The sequence below is a fragment of the Bos mutus genome, chromosome 8 (genome assembly GCF_027580195.1).
Source record: "Bos mutus isolate GX-2022 chromosome 8, NWIPB_WYAK_1.1, whole genome shotgun sequence".
In the NCBI taxonomy this organism is placed as follows: Eukaryota; Metazoa; Chordata; class Mammalia; order Artiodactyla; family Bovidae; genus Bos; species Bos mutus.
Window position 1 is genome coordinate 49,781,467 of NC_091624.1, and position 25,861 is coordinate 49,807,327.

The 25,861-nt window shown below is 48.4% G+C and overlaps 1 protein-coding gene across 5 annotated transcripts in view; it reads right to left on the bottom strand.

The window, feature by feature from the left end:
• Nucleotides 1-3,278: 3,278 nt before the first annotated feature.
• Nucleotides 3,279-25,861, bottom strand: part of CCDC180 (coiled-coil domain containing 180) — a 56,609-nt gene continuing 34,026 nt past the window's right edge. For 2 of the 5 annotated variants that reach the window (XM_070375611.1, XM_070375610.1), the window contains exons 23-39: nt 25,404-25,550; nt 24,637-24,781; nt 24,332-24,448; nt 22,997-23,095; nt 21,691-21,810; nt 19,922-20,094; nt 19,611-19,666; nt 19,416-19,494; nt 17,623-17,697; nt 14,005-14,071; nt 13,209-13,350; nt 9,728-9,888; nt 9,050-9,187; nt 8,452-8,563; nt 5,902-6,007; nt 4,951-5,086; nt 3,279-3,784 (exon numbers count right to left, since the gene is read on the bottom strand). In XM_070375611.1, coding sequence (XP_070231712.1) covers nt 3,653-3,784; nt 4,951-5,086; nt 5,902-6,007; nt 8,452-8,563; nt 9,050-9,187; nt 9,728-9,888; nt 13,209-13,350; nt 14,005-14,071; nt 17,623-17,697; nt 19,416-19,494; nt 19,611-19,666; nt 19,922-20,094; nt 21,691-21,810; nt 22,997-23,095; nt 24,332-24,448; nt 24,637-24,781; nt 25,404-25,550 — 2,005 coding nt within the window. In that variant the 3' untranslated portion in view covers nt 3,279-3,652. Of the gene's footprint in view, nt 3,785-4,950; nt 5,087-5,901; nt 6,008-8,451; nt 8,564-9,049; nt 9,188-9,727; nt 10,036-13,208; nt 13,351-14,004; nt 14,072-17,622; nt 17,698-19,415; nt 19,495-19,610; nt 19,667-19,921; nt 20,095-20,228; nt 20,324-21,690; nt 21,811-22,996; nt 23,096-24,331; nt 24,449-24,636; nt 24,782-25,403; nt 25,551-25,861 lie in introns of those variants that run through there. The other 3 variants (XM_070375612.1, XM_070375613.1, XM_070375614.1) reach the window with 3 other exon arrangements.

Here is a 25,861-nt window from a genome sequence, read left to right on the forward strand (position 1 = left end):
AGGCTGCAGGACTGTGTTTGGACTGAGAGTCTGAGTTCCTGTCTGTTGACCTGAGTGCTCCCTCGGTTCTCTCCTTGTGACAGCTACTCAGGGCAGCTCATAACATGGGTGCCTACTTCCCCAGATCCAAAGATAGAACAGAGAGAGAGAGAGAGAAGTGGGAAGGGAGGCAGTGAGCAGGAAGGAGGGTCGGAGAGGGAACCCAGGAGAGAGCAGGTAAGAGGGAAGGGACAGATTTTTTGTCATTACATTTTGGAAGTGACCTCTCATCATTCTTGCTGTATCTTGTGGGTCAAAAGCCAGTCACTAACCACTTAGCAGTTGCACTGAAGAGGAAAAGTTAAAATTTTACATAACTTCTGCCTCTGTAACTCAGCTTGCTCCTTGCAAAGTCCAGATCACATAGGTCACGTAGTCTCAGAAAGCGGGGACTTACAATACTAGAAACTGGAGCTTATCTCACTCACCCTTGTCCTGCTCTTTGCAATCGCCCAGCCCCTGCAAACCCGCAAACCCACTTAATCATGCCTGTCCGTGTATAAAAACTCTGTAACCCCTTTGTTTGGGGCTCAGAGCTTGGAGTGTTAACTCCTCTGGGCCCACCGATGTAATAAACCTGAGTTCTCCAACTCTCCGAGTGTGGTGCTTGGTTTCTCGATTACTGGTTTCTGCAACAGCACAAGGAGTGGAGCTTCTTAGCTGGACATGGAACATGAACTATGCCCCCTGGAGATGCCCAGGTGGTCGTGTTCAGCAGGCTCACCCCAGGACTGGGAAAAGTGGCCACATTTTGGAAATGACTCGGTGATGAAAAGTGTACCTTCACTCATCATTAGAAAAGTAAAAATAAGACTATGAATTAGATGTTTTTCGTCATCTGCTGAGTCAGCCAAAAAAGAAAAAAGAAAAAGATTTTCCCCAAAGCTGCTGTAACTACAATGCTTGGTGTGGCCGAGGGAAGCAGGCACTGAGTCATCAGTGGTGGGAGGAACCCCAAGTCTTCTCCTGGAGGGTGATTTGTGCCGGGTCCCCAGATGCTCTCCCCTTTGACTCAGGGAGTCAGCTTCCAGAAGCCAGAGGCAAGGGCTAGAGATGTGCACAGAGTCCATGTGGGTGGATGGATGCCTTGTATCTAAGAGCCTCACAATGGACACCCCACCTTGTCCGGGAGGGGACCTGGTTCCTCTGGCAGTGGGACACTGCAGACAAGACCCCTTAGTGGGCCATGAACTGAGTTAGTGGATTATGTTAGGGTCCAGAAAAAACAAAACTATTGGAGAGCAGTCTCCCCTGTAAGGATGGGTGTTGCTTCCTGACTCGGTCTCAGCTATGGGGGTGTGAGGACACTGACACACGTGAGGCCCACTCCACATGGTGGGTAGAGGCAGAGAGTATGAAAACCAGGGTGTAAGTGGCTACTCAAAGATACGGCGACCGTGTACCCAGCTGAAATCTGAAAACCAATTTATACAACAGAACTCACTTTATGATTCCATTTGGCAAATATCACACACACACACACATGAAAAATGGTGTAGGAAACAGCTATCTCTGGATGCCAGGGTTTTTATAGTCTTCTTTTTTCTCCTTTGGTCTTTTATTTCCTATAATGAATGTCTTTTCCTTTCGGAATCATAAGGAAAACAATGAAAGGCGGCACACTAGGTAGGGAATAAGAAGTGGAATGGGCATGGCTTTTGCCTTGACCCCTCAGCTTTGTGGCCTCAGGTCCCAAAGGCTGGCCCAGCTAGGCAAGCTGGGTCTCACTGGGTGCAGTGGGCTGGAAGAGTGGAGCCTGTGTCCCCATTGGAGAGGTGAGCAAACTGGACTCAGAGGGGCACACAGGGCTGAGGGGTCGGCCCAGGCCTCCCAGTTCTGCACCCCTTCTGCTCCCTGGCTCCGCCACTGTTTGCAGGCTCTGTCTGGGCTGTGGTGGGCCCCCAATACCCGCCCTAATCCTCGTGTCCCCCTCCCAGTACTCCTGCCACAGCAGGCGTACTTCCTCGAGCCTTCTCTGCCAACTGGGACCTCACCAACATGAAAGTGGAGAGTGACTGACCACAGGCTGTCCTGTACCCACACCTACACCCTGTTCTCCATGCACGCTGCCCTGTGGCTGGCAGGAGGGGGTGGTGGTGCAGAGACTCCAAGGCTGGCAGACGGGAGAGGGAGCACCCCTCATTTTTCTGGGTCCTTTCTTACTTACAAAGCACCCAGGTGTATTCACTCCTGGCTGAGTTTCAGGGACAGCCAGAGCCAGGCTGGAACACTGGAGATATATTCTTTTCTCCAAGTTTCAGCTTCTTTATTTACAAAATAGGGGTTACATGGTGACTGCCACCCTGTCCATGGTAGGACTGAATTAGAACATGTACCTGCAGAGCATGCCACAAGCTGGAAGGGGCTGTGCAGACATCATTTGCTACTTTGAGGAGAGAGGGTGCCATGGCAGAGTGGTGCATAGGGGCCTGGCTTCAGGTTTGGAAAACCGGAGGTGGTGATGCTGCGCTCACATCCCCTTGGCTTACCTGAGTCTATCTGCAGCTGGGGAGCTTGCTCCAGCCAATATAACCCAAGACTCCCCTGCCTGAGGACTCTTTCTGGTACCACAGGAGATTCCTGTCCTGCAAGCTGGCATGAGGGCAGTGCTAATGCCCGGGCAACTCTCCACCCACATGGACAGAGTCAGGTCAGGTGGGAGGTTGTTTTCCAGGGAGACAGAGCCTAGTCACCCACAGCAGGGGCCACTCCTGAAAGCCCCTTCCAGTGACTTTTCTGCTTTCAGGCTCCTTTTTCCCATGTCCTCACTCATGCTTCTTGGAATCATCCCCAAAATAATGTGCCTCAAAGTCCTTGGCTTTGACCTTCTGGACTTGAGTCTCCACAACTGTAAATGCAGGCGATGCTTATCTCATTAAGTCGAGACAAAGCGCATGGAACCTCAAACTGAAGCACCAACAACATACAAACCATACTGGCACAGCAGGAGCTCAGGAAGTAGAGGAAGGACCATGAGCCGCCTGCCCACAAGGCGCAGACAGCTGCTGACAACTGCCACTGGTCATAGTGAGGCTGCGGGGCAATCGAGGAAGAGAAAGGCGACAAGGAAGATGGTGGGAAGCAAACTTCCAAAGACAGTGATCTGAGTGTCACAGGACTAAAGAGACTGTTAGTCAAGTTAAGGAGGCCTAGAAGACTTCTGCCAAAAGGTTATCATTGGTCATACAAATAACCAGATACCCAGTCAACAGCAGATGAAGTCTTTGTTGTGTCTAGGAATCAGTGCACAGTTGCAATTAAAACTCGCATTTTGTTAAATGTGCAATATACTCTTTCCTGTAAGTTTTAAGTTTCAATTGTTTCATTTTCCAAGATGAAGTGCCCATCATGCCTTGTGGAAGTTATTTCCCCTCAACTATGGGTCTCTATTTAAGTTAGCCATCCCTGTTATCTACCATCCTAGCTGACCAGGTGGAATACCCCCTTTCACCTGTCTTCCTCATTGGAAGTAATCTCCATGTGGGCAGGAACCATGCCATATCCTCATCTGTGAGGCTACAGCACTGGGCAGAGACAGATGGATGGAAGGGTGGGTAGAGGGATGAAGGAATCTACACAAAATAAGCCGTTTATTTAGGGAGGGTTGAGAGTGTCACAAGTACAGGCCCTGGATGATGTTCACGGAGTGTTTCCAGCTGTCCTTCCAGCGCTGAGCCTCTTTCACCTGCAGTGCGGTGTGCTCCTGGACCTTCTTCAGCTCCTCTTCAAATGATGCCAAATATTTCTGGGAGCAAGCAGCAGGAAGAGGCCACATGAGGAAGGACTTCTGGACTGTGCCCCCTAGAGGACACTCAGTGCTCTAGAGGGATGCTGCAACCTGCTGGCGGGTGGCTTGGAACCCATTCCAGGCACTGGCAAGAGTTCCACAAGTCATTTCTCATGTACTATGTCCAATAAAGCTCAGGCAGGCCTTGCTGTTTTCCACATTTTATGGATTGGAAAACTGAGGCTCACAGCCTTGCCTGAGGTTATTTAATTGAGAAGAGACTGAGCAGTGACTAGGCTCCTGGTCCACCTGATTCTGGACTCTGCCCTCCTTCCTAACCACCACACTATAGTCTCCTTGAAGCTCAGGGGTCCTGGCTTCCTCGAGAGGCTGAGCCCACTAGGCCTTAAGTCCTCACTGAACTCAGCAGTGGAATTGTGCCCACTGTCTGGGGCTTAGCTTGGTGGCTGGGGAAGGGCCTGCCTAGGCACTAAGGGGTCTCCAAATACCAGGGTCAGCATATCTCTGGGCAGTACAAGGTTCCTCTCTGGGGCACCAGAACCATAGGTCCAGACATCCTTGGAGTTGCAAGGTCCAGCAGGCACCCTCAGGTGCAGCTTCCTCTTTGGGGAGCCCCACGGGTCTAATAGGCCTGGGTCCAATCCTGGCTGTCATTCTTGGTGGCATAGAGGGGACACACTTCTTTATGACTCGGTATCTTCTGCAGTAACGTTGGGACCATTCTACCTTCCTCGTGGGCTTGCTACAAGAATCCAGTGGAAGCCCTGTGTTGAGAACAGAAGCTGCAGCAGCTGCTCAGTAATTATTCCACCCATCATCACTCACTGCTCCCATGGCCTCCAAGCCTCTGACTGCTCTGTCCCCTCATACTGTCTTGACTGTTCACTGGAGAGCCTTCCTTTGCCCTCCAGTCTGGGCTCCTGTGGCTCTGGGGCTCACGCCATGAGACCTGAGCTACTGCTGGAACTGGACAGGAGCTGTGGCCTGTGTCCTGGTGCCTGAGAATGTTGGCTGTCACCAGTGCTGTGCCCTGGGGTACTCTGATGCGTGTCACCTGCTCCATCTGACCAGATGCCAGGGTGCCTGGTGACGACAAGCTCCCCCCTCCTTCCCAAGGCAGCACTCCCCGGGGTGCATCCCCTCCACCTCGTCTCGTCACTCACCAGGTAGACAGCATCTCGGGCTTCCACGGATGCCAGGTGGCCCAGTGTTGTTTTGGTGGTTGTGATACATGGTGTTTTCCGGAGGAGAATCTTGTTTTGGATGGTGACTTCAGTAGGTTTGATTCCTGGCCACTTTCTACAAATAAACATGCATGAAAAGTCCTGAAGGCTTAGCTTCGTCATTTACTGTGCACCCTCCATCTCTGGTGGAAATGGTTAACATTTCTTTAAAAAAAAATTATCATACTTTAAATGCCTTAATTAAAAGAAAAACTCTTGAGCATTTAAGATTAAGCTTCTTCAAGTTCTTTTCGGCATTTTCATACAGCTTATATCCATGTGTATAGACAGTTGGGTTCTGCATGGGGAAGGGGAATCCCATGCCTCTAGGGCTTTCCCTTTTCTGGATCTCGGTTTCCTTATCACTCGCCCAGCCAGGTGCCAGTCACCAGTTCCTGGCTTGCTTTTCCTACCATGATAAAAAACCACTGCTGACAATTTAGCTGGGTAAATCACTGCCTTACTTCTTTGAGTCACATTCCTGGGGTACAGGGGATAAGCACTTCTATAGCTCTTGTCATACATGACAGACAGCTGTAGTGAATCCCAGTACTGACTGCAATCTGAGAAGGTACTCCACACTAGGACAGGCCTCTCTTTATTTCGGGGTCCCCTCATGGGTCCTTATCACACAAACTAACAGCTGCTGAGCTCTTAGTAGGTGCCACGGGCACTTCAAGCACAATCTCATTGAGCTTTCTCTTGATAATATCATGTAAGGGAGGCTGCCATGCCCATTTCACAGATAAGGAAATTGAGGCTTAGGACACAAAGCCTTTCCAAAGTCATCAGGTCTGTCCGACTTCAGAGCTCGTGCCCCTCACCATTCCACCACACCACCCCCAGCAAACACAGCCATGTGTGGTATTCACCCCTGCTCTCAGCTCTTACCTGCTCCCCCGTTCAATCAGGGGCTTCTCACTCTCTTCCTCCAGGGACAGCCCGGTGAGTTTCCTCCGTATTAGGATTGAGGTTTTCTGTTTGGGGGGCTCCATCTCTGGCAAGCAAGAGATGGGTTACTGATGGGGGCCTCATCCACAGCCTGATATTAAGGGGACCCCCGACCTTACATTTACAGAAATGAAACCTTGCTCCCCTCTTCCACACTTAAAGAGTCTCAGGCAGGAGGGTTAAAGCTGGAATATGTGAGATGTGGTTTGGATGTGCATCCCAGCTCCAAAATCCTACGTATGATGCTCTGACCTTCTCGCAGCTTCTATGAGCTCCTGAATATGCTCTTTGGAGACTTCTTTGGCTTATACTAGCTCAAAGGGGTCCTAAACTAAGAATTTCTCCTGGAATGAACACATTCAAGGTTGTCTCTCTCATGTCTGGCTCACTGACCTGCCGTTTGACATGGAGAGAAAGGGGCTCTGTTCCTGGAGTGAGACCAGCAGGCCAGAGCAGCTCTCTGCACCCTGGTCTGCAGGCATGGCGGGGCCAGGCCACTTGGCTCAGAAGCCCTATTTACAGAGCAGGTGAGGACCCCATGGGCCTGATGCAGGGGGTCTTCCTGGCCCAGGGGTTCCCCTCCAAGGTGCCGAGGCTGCCTCCCTGCTGGCTCCACTGCCTGTTCCTTCTCTAGTCTGAACTCTGGTATCTCTGCAGGCTCCACTTTCCCAAACCAGGCTCACACTTGCCAAAGAGGCCTCCACTACTAGACAGTGGCCAGCACCCCAGCATGCACATACATTTTGACCTAGAAAACCCACTTCTAGGAAGTTGTTGCCCCCAAATAGAGAAATATCGATGCAGATGTTCCTTCCAGTACAATTAGAGGAGTGAAAAGCTAGACATGGCCCGTATGCACCAGCAGGGGATTAACTAATAAAATAAGATGCACAGCAACTGGAAGTGCTCACGGAAATGGTGACTGGCTTGGCCTTGCATCCGCCCAAGGGGAAATTAGGTTACAAAGGAGCACACACCTGTGATCTACCCTCCCATCTCCCCACTGATATACACACAGGCCTGTGACCAAAGGGAAATGACCAGGAGGAGGACAGCCAATGTTACCAGCACCTATTTCTGGGAGGAAGGACCATATTCTTCTCTTTCTTTGTAACTCATATTGCATTTCTTATTTTACTATAAAAATAGTCATTGTCTTTGCAATCCAAACTTAAAAAATAAAAATAATATATTTTAATTACTTAATAGATGAGAGATAAATGGACAATATTTAATATATGATTTGAGTCTTTGCATAGTTATAAAAAGCAATTCACATAGTATAAAAAATTTAAACATCATCTAATGGGGAAAAAGACTTTAGAAATCTCTCACAATGCCACTCACCAGAGGTGGTCATCAACAGTCGGGTACCTGTTTCTCAGGCTCTGCTTTTCTCATTTTGTCCCTCTTTGCCTCTGTTTCTCTCTCACACAGATTCATTTATATACAAGTGAGGGTGCATGTTTATGTCACCTATGTGTTTTTTAAAATAGTATTACAGGTAAGTATGATTGTCACCTTGCTTTTTCCTGTGACAGTATTCCTTCAGGTGTTTCCAGCTGGCACATAGAGACCTACCACACCCACCTGAACAGCTGCATAGAATTCCCTCCTATATCTGGACCATAATTTATCCAATCCTTTATATGTGGATATTAACACTGTTTCCAATTCTTTGCAATTTCAAGCACTGCTGTGAAGAATATGCTTGAAAATGTATCTTTGGAAAAGTATGCAAGTATTTCTGCCAGATAAGTTCCCAGGGTTAGAACGGCTAGGTCAAAGCACACACGTTCAGGACTTTGAAGTCACCGACAGAGGGTTCTCCAAGAGAAGGGGTGGAGGTACACTTTTTCGAGGGGCTCTGCGGTGCTGGGGCTTCCTGCCTCACCAGTGCTGAATTTAAAAGCTTTGCCAGGCTCTTGGTGAGAAATGGTATCTTAACAATGTTTATATTTGCACTTTTCATCATTGGTGAAGTCAAGCATCTTTCAACATTTATTGACCTTTTGAATTGCATGTGTTTGCCCTGTTTACAAACTAGACCTGTTAAGAATTCTTCATACCACAGGAATATCAGGCCATTCTCTGACCTATTAGTTATTAGAAATATTTTTCCAGTTTGTGGTTTGTCCTTCCATCTTTTGACATTTTCCCTTACTTTTGTTTTGGCCACAGGGAGGTACACACCATTCCTTTACAGCTTCTAGCTCTCAAACTTAGGAAAGTTGTCCATACCCCAAGATTATGAAAATATTTAGTATTAGGATTTCATTTTTTATATGTAATCTGACTCATTAGGGATTTGCTTTTTTAGTTACAAAAAGATCATTTTAATTAAAAAAAGAAACAAAAAATTCATCAGTCCCCTCAATAGAGTATCTATTTTCATACTGGTGGAGTTGGGGGAAAGCAGACTCCTCCAGATCCATGACCTATGTCACCAACCCCCTGGGGCCAGGGCACAAAGGCCAGTGGGGCGCATACTTGCAACCTGGACATCGTCAATGGTGACCACCTCATCCAACTGCAGCAGGAACTTCTCGGTGAAGGTGGCCAAGGTGGCTATGAAAAACCGGGCGTACTTCCTTATGCATTCCTGGAGGAAACACAGGGAGCATGGTGCTATGAGAGGGCCCTGTCTCCAAAGGTAGGCTGAAGATGGGTTTGGAGAGCAGTGCGTGAGACAAAACCAGGGCCATGAGTCAACTGTGTCAAAGTTAACAGGCATCTGGTCTTTCTCCAGGAGGCTTCTCCTAAGAGTGACTTGAAGATAGGAAATGATTCTGCAATGGCCAAGGGACACACACAGACAATTTACCAAAGAGGAAAGAAAACTTGACATGGATCTTGGGAGAAAAAATTTCTCATTACTAATCAATTTAGAAAATTTTAAATGCAAGTTAAAACAGCCAATAAAGAGCATCTCCACCTATAAAACCTGCCCACTTTCATGCCCTGCTTTGGCCAGGGTGCCAGCATAGGGCCGGGCTCAGTGCTGCTGGTGGGCTGTCAGCTGGGGTGACCTCGGGGAGGGCAGGGCAGCCCTCAGCACCTAGACATGGGAGTAGAAGGCACTACTGACCTCCAGCTTCTCCTTGGTTACCACAATCAAGGCGTCCAAATCTCCCTGCCTCTTCTCTTCCACTTGACATAGAGACTCCATATCTTGGAGCTGTGCAGGGTGTCCGAGATTTGGGTGGAGCTTCTGAGCATTTTCATCCTTCAGACAATCCAGAAATCAGTGGGTTTTTTGACCTGGTCTTGAGGTCAGGACTAAGAAGTCACTGGCCTATGTCCTCTGCCAATTATGGCCATGAGGTGTGCATTGACCTGGGTGTGTGTGAAGGGCTGTGGATATGCAGAGGAGTGGCAGGTACACAAGACTGAGGCATGGCTGGAGCCAACTCCAAGGGTTAGCAAGTGGGAGAGCTGAGCATCTTCCCCGGGACAATCAGGGATTCAGTCCAATACAATCAATACCATGAACGTCCTCTGGTTCCAAGGACCAAGTGGACAATCATTGTTGATCTCAAGGTCCACAGCCCCACAGAACCAGCCAACCTACCTGTTATATCCAACAAGGAACGTGCTGAATCCTTTCCATAAAGGAGCTGTTGGCTCGGCTCTTATCCCTCCAGGGCCTATTGTCCCTCACCCCCACCCAATAATCCCAGGCCTGGCCCAACTCCTTCCTGGGACTCAGTTCTGCTGATGCCCCGCCTCTATGTCTGAACTCCCAGGGTGATCCCGGGGGCCCCACCTTCCTTTTCTCCAGCTCTTCCTGGTAATTCAAGAACTGTTCTCTGATCTCTTTGGTGGAAGCACAACATTTTTTCCAATGGTGCTCCTTGAAATTCTCCATCACCAGCCAACACACCTGGGGCAGAAGCTCCTCAAATCTCCTCATCTGGGCCCGTAATTCTGTAGGAATTGGGGGTGGGGGCCAGGGGAGAGGACTGAGCAGAGCCAAGTTGCTGGGGCCATCTCTCCAACAAAGGCTCGATGCAGTTTCCCACAGAGAAAGGCTTGGTCTACAGTGCGGCAATAGCTATTCCATCAAAAGGGGTCCTGTGGGCAAACCGGTATTAAAGATACTGGATTAAGCAAGTTCAAAGGACTTCTCACATTGCAGGACTTGCCAGCACTTTATAAACTGCACTGCACCTTTCAGCAGTTCTATTTCATCCATTCTCTCTTCAAATATCACCTTGACCCAAGTCTCCTCCTCCCCTCTGGACCTCTAAGTAGCTGCATGCCAGACCTGCTCTTTCCTTCATCTCTCTTCACCTCTTTCCTTTATTTCTAGTCCTTTGTTTTTCTGTGTTACATTTTTGGTTATTTTCTTTGGCACTAAAGCCATTCATAATTTTAAAATGTCAACGATTTATTTTTCCAATATACATAAGCTTTATTTGGTTCTCTTTATTTGGTTCTCTTTACTTGGTGGACTTCCTTGGTGGCTCAGACGGTAAAGTGTCTGCCTACAATGTGTGAGACCCGGGTTCAATCCCTGGGTCGGGAAGGTCCTCTGGAGAAGGAAATGGCAACCTACTCCAGTATTCTTGCCTGAAAAATCCCATGGACAGAGGAGCCTGGTAGGCTACAGTCCATGGGGTCACAAAGAGTCAGGCACGACTGAGCGACTTCACTTTACTTGGTTCATATTTACTTGCTCATTTTAATAGGCTTTTGCTCCTTACTCATATTTCTAATTTCCTCTTTTATTTAACTAGAAATAATTATTTATTTTATATTCTGTGTCTTGATACATTCAATATGTGAAGTCCTTACTGATCTCATTCTGTTGCCTCATGCTGAAGGTACTTTTTGCTGTGGTGTGTGTGTGTGTGTGTGTGTGTGTGTGTTGTTTTACAGTGAGCTCTTATTTGGGGCATTTTATGTGTGGGAATCCCTGGAGGCCTGAATTGAAAGTAGGCTTCTCTGGAGAGGATCTGTAGTATCTCTACTAAAGAAGCATCCGGGCATGACACACTCAAAATCACTTTAAGCTATCATCTAGAAATCTTTCGGATGACCCACAAACACAAAGTTGAATTCAGGTTTATCTAAGTGCAACTTCAGTTTAAACACCACAAAAGAGCTGACTTATAGATTCTCATTAGAGTTTTTCCCCTTTGTCCAGTGCCATGGTTTATAACAAGACACTTTCCTTCTAGTCAGTGGGGGAGGAGGTTTTGGTTTCTGTCTCATTCCCTTGACTCTGCAGATGGAGCCCTGTGGAGTCCCAGTTTTCTGTGGCTTGTGCCCTTTCAGGCTGCACACCTTGGGTGGTCTGGGGCTTGGTCTCTGTTCCCAGCGACCTGGAGGCCATGAAAACAGAGGCTCAAGTGGACCTGAGAGTCAGCCAAGCCCTCAAGGCAATAGCCAGAGTTACTGCTCAGTTTATCTGTGTTCCTATTCTCACTTAATCTTGAGGCCTTAAGTATTTCTTACTTTACAGCTAGCTCATCCATGCATTTAAAAGTTTATCACAAAACAGTTATATCCAGGATTTTTACATGTTTTCAGTGGGAGAGTTGCTCAGGATACTTGATTCCCTGTAGGAAATGGAAGTCTTCATTTCATGTGAACTGTCAGCCTTCCTGGGAGGGACATGATCTGCAGCATTTCCCAAACCCATGTGACCATGGAACCTTTCTTTTGAGGAAGATCACATAGGATGGAACCCCACAGAGTTTAAGTGGGGAAGCTCTGAGCTAGAGAAACCAAATGCTGCCTGTGGTTTCAATTCCAGTCATTCTACAACTACAGGAATGAGAGCCATTGTTGATTTCCCCTGTATACAGCAAGGCTGTGAGAGGTTTACTCCTCAAAAAAGTCTTGCATGGTGGATGTTATCCTTGTCTCCATTTACAGGCAAGGGGAGGTGACTTGGTCAATGTCATACATCTGGGGAATGGCAGTTCTGGGTCTTGATCTCAGGTCTGGCTACCCCCTAATCCTCTCCCTCTTCTACCCCTGCTGCCCCTCAACCCATAGCAGGCCTGTAATGGGCCCTTAGGTTTCCTGCCTTACAAGTAGAGATAATTAGGACTTAACCACTGCAAAAACACAAGTGGCTGTGGACGTGGAGAATTGGGCAAGGAGATGGGCAGCTATGGGTGTGTTTTCACAGCTCCTTTTATGTTGTTATAATCAACATAAATGGCAAGATACATCCTGCCTGCCTGTTTTCATGTCCCTGCTCTCTAGGAGGCTGTGTCTATCAAGTTCATCTCAGCCCACGCACACAGTAGACACGGTGCAAGGATTCTTCAAACGATTAAACACAGAGGCACCGTATGACCCAGCAGTTCTACTCCTAGTTATACACCCAAGAGAAATGAAATCATACATCCACACACAACATGCATGTGAATGTTTAGAGCAGCGCCATGCATAACTGCCAAATGCTGGACACAGCCAAATGTCTATCACTGAACAAATAAACAAACTATGGTATATGCACACTATGGAATATGATTCAGCCATAAAAAGGCTACATGACACTTACTAACACTGGATGAACAGAGAGGAGGTCAGTGGCTGCTGAGGGCTGGGAACATGATAGAGGGACAGAGGTTCTGCAATTCACAGTGGCGATGGTTGCACAACTCTGTGAATATATTAGAATCCACTGAATTGCAGAGTATCTTCCCACTAGCTATCTTACTTACATTTGTGTGCGTGTTCAGTTGCTTGGTCATGTCCGATTCTTTGAGACCCTTTAAATTGTAGCCTGAATTGTAGCAGGCTTCTCTGTCCACAGGATTTCCCAGGCAAGAACACTGGAGTGGGTTGTCATTTCTTCCTCCAGGGCATCTCCCTGACCCAGGGACTGAACCCGCATCTCCTGCACTGCAGGCAGATTCTCACATGGTAGTGTATATATGTCAATCCTAATCTCCCAGTTCATCCCACCCTCCCTTTCCTCCCTATTTCGTTGAGTGAATATCTCAATAAAGCTGTAAAAAATTTTCAAAGAGTGAAACATTTTTAGTGATACAAATCACTATATTTCTCAAGAAAAATCGACTTTTGGGGGGGAGGGCATTGTTTTTTCCCCAGTTAAATCTGATCAAGGTTTTTACCTAATTCTAAGATGTCAGTTTTTCACAGGGAGGCTCTTCTGCCTCATGTGACCTCCAGGTCAGGAGGGCATCATTCTGGCTGTGAGTGGCCACCCCCTTTCTGTAGCCCCACCTGCCACCTGCCTATGGTGGTCACCTGGCCACACCTACCTATGAGGCAGGAGTTGTAGTAATCGTCTGTCTGGCTGTGGTACTCCAGGATCTTTTTGCAGATGTTCTCCGCGCACTGGTCGAAGGTTTCGTACATGCAGTCGGGCCTGGTGACTGAGCGTTTCTCTTTGCGGTAAAACTCCTACGGGAGAGGGTTGACAGTGTGGGCGCCAGACCCCTCTCCAGGGGGCTCTGGCCCAAGATCCTGGCATCCTCCTCTGTGCTCTCCTCACCCCTTGGTCTTCTCAACTGCTGTCCCCCACACTGGGGTCTCTCCTCCTCCCTGTCTGTCCTTGTCACCACTGTCAGTGTCCTAGGGCTACGCGAGGCACAAGCAAGTCAATGGTAAAAGTCTATGCATCCTTCACGACTAAGATGGGTCTTCACCCATGAGACCAAGAGCTTTCTATGGAGTGCCAAGCTGGGCCACTAACACAGATGACCCAGAGCTCTGCTCCAAAGACTCACACCCAGGGGTGCCATCACATGTCATTCTTGGCTGGGTGCTGGCCCCTCAGGGACAGAGACCAGGCTTGTCCCTGGTATTGGGTATGCTAAATATCTGACACACAGGACCCAAGAAAGGTTTGGTGGCTGAATACATGGGTAATGGATGAGCTTTAATTCTAGGATGGAAAACACCACCCAAGGTGACAGAAGCTGGGTAGCTATGGTCACGGGGGCTGTAGTCCCCTTTATTCAGTTTCACCCAAAGGTCATTACTGGCAGAAGAGCGGGGAGAGCCCACTGGGGGCATGTGGCCAGCAGATGGCAGAAGGGCAGGCAGGGCCCTCACCTCCGCGACCGCCAGCAGGTGCTCGTTGCTCTCCCAGAGCAGGCTCAGGACGATGCCTTTAAAATCCCTGCAACACACAGGAGGCAGATCCCTGAGAGGGCTTGTCTAATCACACTAAATGGTGTGGACAAGACCATACGGACACAACATTCCGAGTACTCAGCAGCCCAGCCAGAACTGGACTTGGACAACTTGGGATGCCCAAGCATGCTCCCACCTCGTATTTCTACTTGTCTAGTTGAATGCCTCTTGCTTGTGCCAAGCTGTGTTTGGCCCCTTCCAAGTGTCTCTGTTCTCTTTTGTTCCTCATTACTCCTTGGAATTACTCATTCTTGCCCCAGGGCCACTGCTCACACTGATTCCTCTCCAGGGAACACAAATAACTTTCCTCTTGGTTACATTTGGTTTTCCTCTGGCCCTGGCTCAGTGGCAATCCCTGACTGCCTCATTCTAATGCCCTGAGCAGCTCTCAGCTTTATAGCCTCCCCATTGGGGCTCTGGGGATTGACATGTGTGACTGGCTGATTGATTAACCCCATCTCTCCTACAGTGTGTCTGTTTTCGTTCACCACAGAATCCCCTGTCCAGTGCCTGCACCTGTCAGTGTCTCTGTCTTGGTTGAGAGAAGAAAGAATGATTTCTTATAAATATTAATCAAATGAGCAGGCCTGCCTGTAGGACCAAACATCCTCTTTCTGATACATCTGGCCTTTAGGCTGACTGTGCACACCAGGTGCTTTACTGAACAAATCTGCCCATATCTAGCGAATATTCCTGTCAGTAAGGTCAACTGTCTCAATACCAAGAGTGAAATAAGGGACTGATGTGTTAGAACCGCACATACCTGGAGGACAACTATTTTTTCAAAATTTCTGTAAAGTGATGCAGTGACTGTTTTACACACACATCATTTTTGACCAGTTTCTAAAATATATGTATATATATTTTTAAATTCCCTCAAATTAAAAAAAAATGGAGAAGAAAATGGCAACCCCCTCCAGTATTCTTGCCTGGAGAATCCCATGGACAGAGGAGCCTGGCAGGCTACAGTCCATGGGCTTGCAAAGAGTCAGACACAACTTAGAGACTAAACCACCACCAAACTAAAAACAGGGACTTCTCTGGTGGTCCAGTGGTTAGGACGCTGTTCTTCCACTGCAGGGGGCACAGGTCCAATTCCCTGTTGGGGAACTAAGATCCTGCATGCCTCTTGGCCAAAAAACGTGTGTGTGTGTGTGTGTGTGATGTGCTCTTTCATTTACAAATTCACTCATCATAATTAAAGAAAATTAGAAATAAGCTGAAAAGCAAGATGGAAAAATTAATGCTAACATTTACTATATTTCCTTCTGCTGATGTTTAAATTGGTTTGGAATTAGGTTCTTGTGCTTTTTACATTCCGCGCCCTTTAAAGTGTTCCCCCTACATTATGCTATCATTTTAAATGGCTGTGTAACACCACTGGGTATGTATGTACTGTGTTTACAATCCCCTATTTTTGGACTTTAGGTTTCCCCCCCATTTTTAGCTAGGATAAAAAGCATTGCATGGTACATCTTCATGCAAATGTTTCCTTCCTGAGAGATGGTTTCTTTGGGAGAGGGACCCATGGAGCTGCACAAAAGGTATAATTCATGGCTTTCACCACTACTTTTTCCCAACCCTTTCTAGGAAGAGAGTTTGCTCTCTGTTGACTTTGACAAAAGTTATCAAAGAACCTGAGAAGAATATCAGGTTCTTCTATATGCGTTCACTATACTTTTCCCAATTTCTGTTGCATGACTCATGCTTCTGGCATGGCTTTATTAAGGATAATGTGGAACTTTATTGGCTTCTTGGGAAAACAAGATCTCCCTAAACTGGCTCCTCTAAGACCTCTCCCTCCCCGCCCGCACCCCCCACCCCGCCATCAACACCTCTGCTCTTTCTTCCCCATTTTGCCACCTCCCACCTTCCCTTCAGTTGCCTGGTTTCCTCTGATATGTCCCCCTCTAAAGCGCTACCTCCTCCATCTCTCTGTTCTTCCTGTCAGACCTCTCCCTTCCCACTCCAGCCCTCAACTCCCTACAGCTGGCTGAACTAACTTTAGGCCCCTGACCCTATCAAGGCTCTCAAGGCACTGAGGCACTCCTGAAAGCAACTGCCTGAGGCTAAAGGGGAAAACAGGCTAGTGAGAAGCATGCTGGACATTTCACCCACTCATATGTGCTCTAGAATTCAAAAACTCTTAAAACTATTTATGTGAGTTCAACAAAAAATTGTCCTTCTTGCGATGGGACATAATTGGAAACACTGATAGATAAAAGAGGCTTTGACTGAAATGTCATATGGACAGCAATGTATAAGATCGGACATGATCAAACATTTTAAAGAAACTAAGGTTGACTTGATGGGGACGATGCTTTTAAGCCCTCTTTGGAAAATCAACCTGGCACCTGGTTTATGGGGTTCCCAACTTCATAGGTGGGTAAGGAAAACCTTACAGTATGGTGGGGACCTTAAGAAGAGAGGATTTCATCCAAATCTATAGGTACTGTGGGTGAAATCTGACTTGTCTTCCTAGTGTCAAGAGGCTTTTAAGAGTCTAATCTGAGATTCTTTATGAAAAGTTCCAGCAATGCAAACATAAAAGTTTTGGTGATCAGTTACCACTCTTGCTGCATTTATGTAAATAATCAGGCCAAATCTAAAGAGACCAGACTTGTTTCATAAACAAGAATCAAAAAGAAGGGCAACAGAAATTTTACATTTCAATAACTATAGCACTCTCTCGTGATTAGTAAATCCTAACCCTATTTGTTAGCTCTGAGGATTCATGACTTCCCTGGAAACTGGACCAGATCTTGCCATCACGCATATTTTGTCAATTCTTATCAAATCTCAACTCTTCTGCTGTTGTTTAGTCACTGAGTCACGTCTGAGTCTTTTGTGACCTCATTTGAGGACTGTAGCCCACCAGGCATCTCTGTCCACGGGATTTCCCAGGCAAGAATATTGGAGTGGGCTGCCATTCCCTTCTCCAGGCTCAATTCTTCTAGCCTCCTTTATATCTGGCTACAACTCCTCATATTAATATTTCTAATTTTTCTCCCACCCTCCTGACTTTATGTCACTGAGAACTGAACCCTAAATGTCTAGGTCCCTGTTGGGACTTGCAATTGTTCTATAGCTGGCTTTTCCTCCAGGATCCAAAGAAGCGCTGCCAGGTGGAACTGGGTGATGGGCAACTGGAATGCCAGGAGCTGCTCCCAAGTGGGCCACTCTGGGGCTTTAGGCCCCATGTCTATAAAGCTCCTTGACTGGCTGCCCTACGACCAAGCCGCAAGAGATGGAGCAGGTGCCCTTTAATAAACAAAAGGTGACTGAACAGAAATAAACAGATTGTTCAAAGGAAAGAAGAATGTCTTCTTGATGAATGCCTAAATTTGGTGAAAATGTCTCTCAATAAATTTATGTGAAATAGGCTGAGACAAACAGACCTTGGCCCTTACCAGTCCCCTCGCAGACCTGCTTTGTCCCTCTCCAGCTTATTTTCCCCTCAGTGGAGTCAGATTTAGCTGCCAACTGACAAAGATGACAGGTTAAAATGGAGTTAAAGGAAATGGCATTGACACTTACTCCGCTGGAGGAGGCTTGTCACCGAGCACCTGGTACTTTCTATCCAGTCGGTTGGGCTTGGTGTACCGCGTGACGCTGTGGGGCAAAGGTGGGTTAATGCTCTGCAAGCTGGAGACAGACACAAGCAGATCTGAGTCTGTGGGAGCCCTACCCAGACCTGCCTGTGCAGCCCAGCCCTTCAAGCTGCTGCCCCACCCCTTGACAGCTCTGCACGCAGCCTTATAGTAGGGATGGAGCCCTACCCGCTGAAACCCACACAAGGCCGGGGGGAGGGACGGAGGGGCTCCAGCCCCGAAAGTAGAATCCTTGCTACCCTGTGGTGAGGACCCAAAGAAACACAGGTTGAGAGCCCCAGGTAGGGATGTCAAATTTTCAAATAAAAGCACATATTAAATTTGAATTTGTAACACATTATAAACCAACTATACTTCAATAACATAAATTTTTAAATAAACTTGAATTTCATATAAGCAATAAGCAATTTTTCACATACACACCATGTATTATTTGGGACATACTCATATTAAAAAATGTGTTGTTTTTCTGAAATTCAAATGTAACTGGACATCCTGAATTTTCATCTGGCAGCCTGAGCAGCATGTATATTTCACTGGTAACCACTGAGAGATTGATTATACAAATGGACAATGGCTATACCGTATATACATAGAGAACCCTGGCTGATAAGCTGTAACAACCGGCCTAGGACACCAAGCCCTTAGCTACAATAAACAATTCAGGAAGCCGGCCTGCTGGAAGTCAGACTTGCAGGAAGACAATTGTTATCTTTAGTAACAATCCAGGAAGCCAATAATACCCCCTGTAACAATCAACCCCACAGGGCCAGGACCTGCTCAGTACCTGACAGCTCCCTTAGATTCTGTCCCTGCTTCCGATTCAGGACGAACAAGTCAAATACATACCCCAACCATCACACAGGATGCCCACTGCTCTTGGGCCTCCTCCAGCCTTCCCAGGGCAGCCACCACCAACAGGACACATCTGAAGCCTTCCCTTTTCTCCACTACACCCCTTTCCCACTCCCTTGCCTGCCTTTGTGTCTCTGCTAAAACGGAAGTGAGAGTGGCTGATTCCCTGGTTGTAGCAAGCTCTGCATAGTCTTTGCTTTTCCCATTTGGTTGGTCTTTATTTCCACACTGCAGATGGCAGGCCTGTTCAAAAAGACTTTCTGGATGTACGCAAAGCAGGAATCTCTTCAGTGTCACTTCTTCAAAACCAATAATTAAACTAGGTCAATAATGGCTCATCAAAGACTCAGAAAGTCAGGTCAGCCCTGTGGCTTCTGTCATCCACCTTCTATAAAATCGGTGTCAGGGGCCATCCAGGGCCCATGCTCACTGAGCCATGAGTCTAACGACCCTGACAGGGCATAGTGGGCAGAACACATGGCCAGGATGCAGAGACCCAGAGCTCCCAAGACTCCGTGATGTCATCCAAGGAATGCCACCTCCAAGGTCATGCCCTCTGACAGACACAGTGTGTATGGGATGTAGCTGTCACTGTGGCTAACCACCCAACGCCCTACAGGTTCTTAGGGTGGAGGGCTGTGAGAGTCAAGCCACTGGGCAGGGATGAGAATAGACCTGTCTAAAGCTGGCTTTGGATTTGGCCCCTTGCAGGGTCCCAACTTGGAAGGTCCCTATTTGGAGAGTCTGTGAGCACAGGAGACACATTCTGAGGACACGGGCTGGCAAAGGGTAGCCTCTGGCCTCCATCTGGGGGTCGGGGTTGAGTCTGGGGAGGGGAGACTGCAGGCAGCCTGGCCTCTCTACCTTGCTACCGAGGTGGCACTGGCGATGGACAAGTCCTTCTTCAAGGAGTGCTCTGCTCGGTTCCGGAGTCGCCTCAAGGCTTTGGGTGATGGGTACCCAGGAGAACAACAGAGGATCCAAGGTGAGGAGGGACCAGGTGGCACCCCCAGCTACCCCACTGTCAGCACCTGAATCCACAGGCCTGTCTGGCCCTACCTGTCTGGGACCGTTCTTTGTCACACTGAAGGGTTGAGGACTTTGAGTCAGGAAACCTGAAACCAAAGGAAAGGATGTGAGCTTTTCCCCAATGACCAAGAGGATGGCTCAGGCCAGGCACTGGGCACCATCCTGGTTAGCCCACAATGCCACATGAATCTGCCCAATCGTGAGCTCCACTTCAGAGGAGGAAGCTGAGGCTCTGAGGGGAGAAAGAAGCCCCTGCACAAGGTCACAGCTGTTAGGGTGGGCTCACATGGGGACTGGCCCCTGAAGGCTTGGGCCCCACTGTTCACACCCGGGCCACTCACTGCAGGATCCTCTTGACCACCTCCACAGCTGGGTCTTCAATCATGGACTTCCCCATGCGGCTTGGCTGGGCAAAGGACTCAGGGGTGACCATGTCTACCTTAGCCTCTTCTTCATAGACTTCTGAAGATAACAAGATGTCACTATCTACCTCCAGGTCAGTCAAGACGTTGTCCTGCAGGCCAAAGAGCAGGGCCTGAGTGTGGGTGTCAGGGAGGCAGGCAGGCTGGGTTCCCATCCCAGGTGCTGCAGGCTGACCACGTTGAGCCTCTCTCGCCCCTTCTGTGAAGCAGCAGGGATCATATATACCTTAGACGGCCATTCATTCATTCATTCATGTGTGCATGCCGAGACCTTCAGAAGTATTTCTTGAGTGCCTGCTTTCTGCAAGGCTCTCCCTGGGCCTGGGACACAGGGTAAAGGGGCCACATGTGACTCTTATCCTCATGGAGCTTACAGTCTGGTCAGAGAGACAAGACATTTAATATGGACTTCTACAAATAAATGGTCAAGTTGGGGCTAGTGCAATGAAAACAAAGTTACAGCATCTTCCCTGAGGCTGAGAGTCATGAACTGGGCTACTCGCCGATGTGCCCCGGTGGTGTTTTTGAGCAAAGGACAAGTAAACAAATGAGTGCATGGATAAGTGCGTGGCCACCTCCACCTTGAGTTGCAGAAACAGTGAGTGAGGGACCCACCATGAGCCCCACCATGAGCACTTAGTTGAGCTATGCCCTGTTTTATTTTGTGTCTTGGCTGCACTGTAAACCCTGGAGGGAAGGACCCCAGCAGGACTCCTGAGTTCCGTCTCGTGGGGCTCAGTACTGTTGGTGTGATGAAAGCTTAGTGCTGGCAGCACAGCAGGAAGATCCTCCCCACAGAAGGAAGGGCTGGTCCAAAGCATGGCAGTGAGAGGCGGGGCCTGAGGGTGGTCAGAGCACAACTCGAGGGGCATCCACTTATGCTGCCATCGGCTCTATGACAGGTCCTCCTGGAAGCTGGTTGAGACCTCTCGTGAAAGCTTGGTGAGAGAGGTTGAGTGTGGGGTGAGGGTGACAGGCTCTGTCCTCTTGGAGCACACAGTCTAGGGGAGACAGCTCCTAAAAGGGGGACCTCACTGAATGGTCTATGGGTTCACGAAGAAGTAGAACATGCCACAGGGGTCAGGAGATGCTGGCCCAAACTAGTGGGTGAGTGAAGGCCTGGGGGCAAGTGAGCTCGTAGGGGGACCAGAGAAATGAAGGGGTCAAGGAAGGCCTGGTGAGGATCTGGATCTTATCCTGAGGACAGGAGAGGGACACGGGCAGACTGGCCTTCTCCAAGAGGCCTGGCTGCAGCTCAGGGAATGGATCACAGGGGGAAGTGAGAGGATCAGGACAGGATCAGGATCTTTTGCACAGATGGGGGGCTTGGACAAGGTAGTGGGGGTGGAATGGGGAGAAGCCGGTGGCTGCTAATAGGAGCGGGTGGGAAGGAAGAGGCTGAGAGGTGAGACTTCCCTGAGAGCTGAGGGCCCTGATGGGGTGGGGAGGTGCTGCCAGGAGGTGATGGATCTCCGAAGGGACCAGTGCAGGGAAGTGGCCCATCTGGGATGTGAACCCAGATCTGACTCCACAGTCTGTGGCCTTTCTAAGGCATCCCTGCAGGCCTGATGTCCAGCAGGGGCCTGGGAGGTCTCTCCCTGGGATCTGCTGAACCCTGTGGGATACCTGTGAGCCCAGCCCCCCAGCTCAGATGCTCTTCACCATGGCTGCCCCATCCCATTCCTTACAGGAAAGGCCAGGTGAGTCATGGATAACATGTCCAGCTTGCAGTTGAGATACTCAATCCTTTGGCTCAGTTTTTCTTTCCAAGTTCGAATAAGGCCAAGGAGGTCTTCTGTGCTCACTACCTAGTGAGAAAATGGAGGGAAAAAGCCACAGGAAGCAGGCTGCAGGTGGGCAGGCTGACTCCATGTGGACTGCGGGAACCGGCTGGCTGGTGAGGACACCTCTTGGATCCAGGGAGGCCCCCCTCTTGCAGGGAGGGCCCTGGAGGAATGAGGAGCCCTGGGCCAGCTCTCTTGGGTGACTCTACTGGGCCGTGGGTCCTTCCTCGATGGGGCATCAGGAGTACTATTCCTGGTTCTATGGGTTTGTTCTGAGCCAATGGTTTAAACTTACTTGACTTCCTTGGTGGCTCAGAGTATAGGTAAAGAATCTGCCTGCAGTGCAGGAGACCCGGGTTTCGTCCCTGGGTCAGGAAGATCCCCTGGGGAAGGGCAGGGCAACCCACTCCAATTTTCTTGCCTGGAGAATTCCATGGACAGAGGAGCCATGGCCTCAGAGGCCATGAGGTTGCAAAAGAGTCGGACACAACTGAGCAACTGAACAACAACAAACAATGATAAAACTTCAACTCGGTTACTGAAACAAAAGAGAAAAGATCTTCTGGCCAGGACACCAGGTTTACAAGTGCCTGGCTGGGCTGGGGAGAAAAGTACTCAGGGTGGCCAGGACACGCTGGCCACAGGGGTATCACGGGGGACAGAGACATGCACTAGAGGCAGGAGAACAAGCAAGTCAACGAGGGAAACATGCAGAGACCTGCTTTGCTGATCAGGGCCTGGCAGGCACTTAGAACCTCACTTCTCTCAGACTTCATTCCAATTTGGACTTATTACCATTTATATATAGAAAATGGAAGTAACCAGTTTATGCACACTGGTCAAAACAAAGGGAAAATCAAACAAAAGATGGTTGTTCAGAGGGCAGAGTCCTGCTTCCGTTACTCATCCAGGGCTGCATTCTAATTATAAGGAGGGAGGCCTTGCGACATCAGAGTGGGAGGGAGGCCAGACTCAAGCCCCCATGCTCACTGGCCTCAACATGCCTGCTAGGGAGGTGCTGGGGGCCAGGGGCAATGGCTGGTTTCTCTTCTCTTCCTTAATTCCATTGAATAAAACAGAGATGAAGTAGGAAGACTCAGAGGCCCTGCTGGTGGTAGAGAAATCTAGACCACAGATGTGAGTTTATTCCAGTTAACAATTCTAGCATGCATCTTTACTATCCACAGCTTAGCATCTACTGAACACTTACTTGTTTATTCCTTTTTAAGCTTCGGCACATTTCTACCTTGCTTTGAAGCTGTTCTAGAGAAGAATTTAATCCCTCTGTCTGCAAATTGGATTTTGCCACCTAGACAAACCAGAGGTTCAGAGATTTACTTCCAGAATACTTATTTTGATCAAGAAAAAGTTTAGCAAATCATTATCTCAGAGATGGATTAAATATGAGAAAAATGAAATCGGAGGGAAAATGCAAAGCTGTATTAGAAACTAGTCCAATGCAAATTTAAAGGATTTTTTTTTCCTGCCAAATAAATAAGTTTCAAAAATAAAACTGGTGATCCCCATTACTGGTTGAGGGTGTTGGGAGGACACACTCAGGCCCTGTTGGTGAGGGGGTATCTGTACAAGCCACCTGGAAAGCACAAAGAGCCTGAAAACACTCCTGCTCTAGCCCAGGAATTCTAGCTCTGGGAGGCACCCTATGGACATCATCAGGGCTTCCAGTGAAGGCATGTCTATCACACCACTGCGTGTAATAACGTGAAACCCACTAAGAATTCCTCCAAAAAGGAATGGTTAAATAAAAATGGCAACACATTTGGGAGAGAGAAGCCATCAAAGTGATGTTTTTGAAGAAACTTTTCAGCTTAAACAAAGTTTTTACTGCAGCTTAAAAAACTGTAATCAATAGCACCCTTATCCCCACTGCCCTGACCCTCACTCCAGTGCCACTGAGCCCAGGTCATGGGACCCTGCTGAACCAGCCACGGCTCCAGCCTCATTGCACCCCCGAGTTTTCTTCTTCAAGCTCTCTCTCTCTCCTTGGCTCCAACTCCCCCAGGATTTTTTTGATGATGTCTCCAGGACACTGCTCCACACCCTCCTGCCTGGCTGGCTCCTCCTTCTCCATCAAGCCTTGGGAAGCACTACTTCCCCAGTCCAGAGGAAATCCTCTCCTCTATGTCTCCACGCACCTTATGCGGCCCTCTTGTCCTCTGTAGCCCAAATGGCCTGGCACTGCCTGAATTTCCGGTGTCACAGACATGGGTTCACATTTTGGCCCCACAATTTAGGAACATTGTGTTCTTAATGTCTCTCTGCCTCAATTTCTTTGTTTCTAAAACGGGCTAAGAACAGCTCTTGTGAGGACTCATATAATTCATCAAAATAAGCCCACTAAGATGCGTGCTGCATGATAACTCAGTGGATGTTAGAAGCTATTATGGTTTAATCTCTGACTTCCTGGCCGGAGTGCAAGTCCCAGAGGGGCAGAGACCACACCGGTATCCCCGGCATCTGGGACAGTGCCTGGGGTGCAAGTGTGCGATAAACATCCAGCAGATGAAGAACGTATCTGTCCTACCTCGCACTTGAGGTTTACTTGCAAATTTGTCAGCAAGCGCTGGATTTTCTCTATGAAAATAAGGTCCACAGACAGGTTATGGAATTTACTTTCAAACTTGCTGATGAACTCATTAGCCTTAAAGAAAGAGAAAAAAGTAAAGGAATGGGGCTTAATTTGGAACTTTTGGACTGTGGAAGCAGAGGGGACAGGCCCACCTAATGGGTGGAAAGGGGGCTTGACCAGCCTATTAGGCAGTGAGCAAGGCAATTAAGTAACCGGGTGTCACAGGAGTCTGGCTAGAGGTCAGGGTGTGGCCTACTCACCTGGTCCAGGTAATCACTCTCCATCTTTTCCATGTTGATCATGATTAAATTTTCAACAAACTCTATCCGGGCAGCTTCCTTCTCTAGTCGATGACACAGTGAGTCAATTTCTTCAGAAGAGAAGTTGCCTCCCTCTGAAAACAATCTGAAAATAATTTGGGAGAAATAAAAGCCATTGATCAGCCCATTCCACCCATCCCAACTACTGTGGTAGACAAGGCTTTAGATTAAAAGTACAAGATCATGGAAGAAGTTCAAGAACACAAGCAGGGAAACAACCCAAATGTCCATCAAGGGATGAATGGATAAACGCATCATACACAATGGAATATTATTGAGCTTTAAGAAGGAATGAAATTCTGACCCACGGATAAGCACTGAAGACATTATGCTAAGCGAAAAAGTCAAGCACACAGAACAAATGTGCTGTGATTTCACTTCTATGAGGCCCCTAGAGTAGTCAAATTCATAGAGACCGAAAATACTAATAGCATAGTGGTTCCCAGTGGCTGAAGAAAGGCTAAACAGGCAGTTAGTGTTTAGAGCTTCAGTTGTGAGGGTGAAAATGTTCTGGAGATGAATGGTGGTGATGGTTGTACAATAACATGAACATACTTAATGCCACTGAACTACACATACAATGGTTAAAATGGACAGATTTATGTTATGGATATTTTGTCATAATTGAAAAATGAAGAGGCAAACAAGACCACCTCTCAACAGAGAGAGCCCAGAGGCCCACAGGGGGCCCGGATGCTGGCTCCCACCTGCAGTGCTTGATGAACTCAATGTTGGTGTAGCGCAGCTTGCCCATGCTCTCCTCCAGGTACTGGCGGAAGCTGCGCAGGGACACCTGGATGACGTCGACGTAGCTGAGCAGCTCCCGCTGCAGAGTGCTGCTGAGAGTCGCCAGCCTGGGGGACACAGGAGGGCGGGGTGGTGACCTGGGCACGGGAGGGCAGCCTGGGAGATGACTTGAGCACCGTGCCCAGCTGTGCAGTCACCAGAACCATGCCTCTCTTCACTGGGTAGACAAAGAGGCCTTAGAAGGAGGTTCAGAATGCCAGTGTGTGCAGACACAGTGCGGGACTCTCAGTGAGCCGGGTCAGAGGGCACCTCTCTTCAGTCTGGCTCCGGCCACCAAATTGCTAAGAGAATCCCCAGGTCCTCCCCTTAGCACCACCCCTCTTAACTCCCAGAAATGTGGCTCCTGTGCCCTGGGACT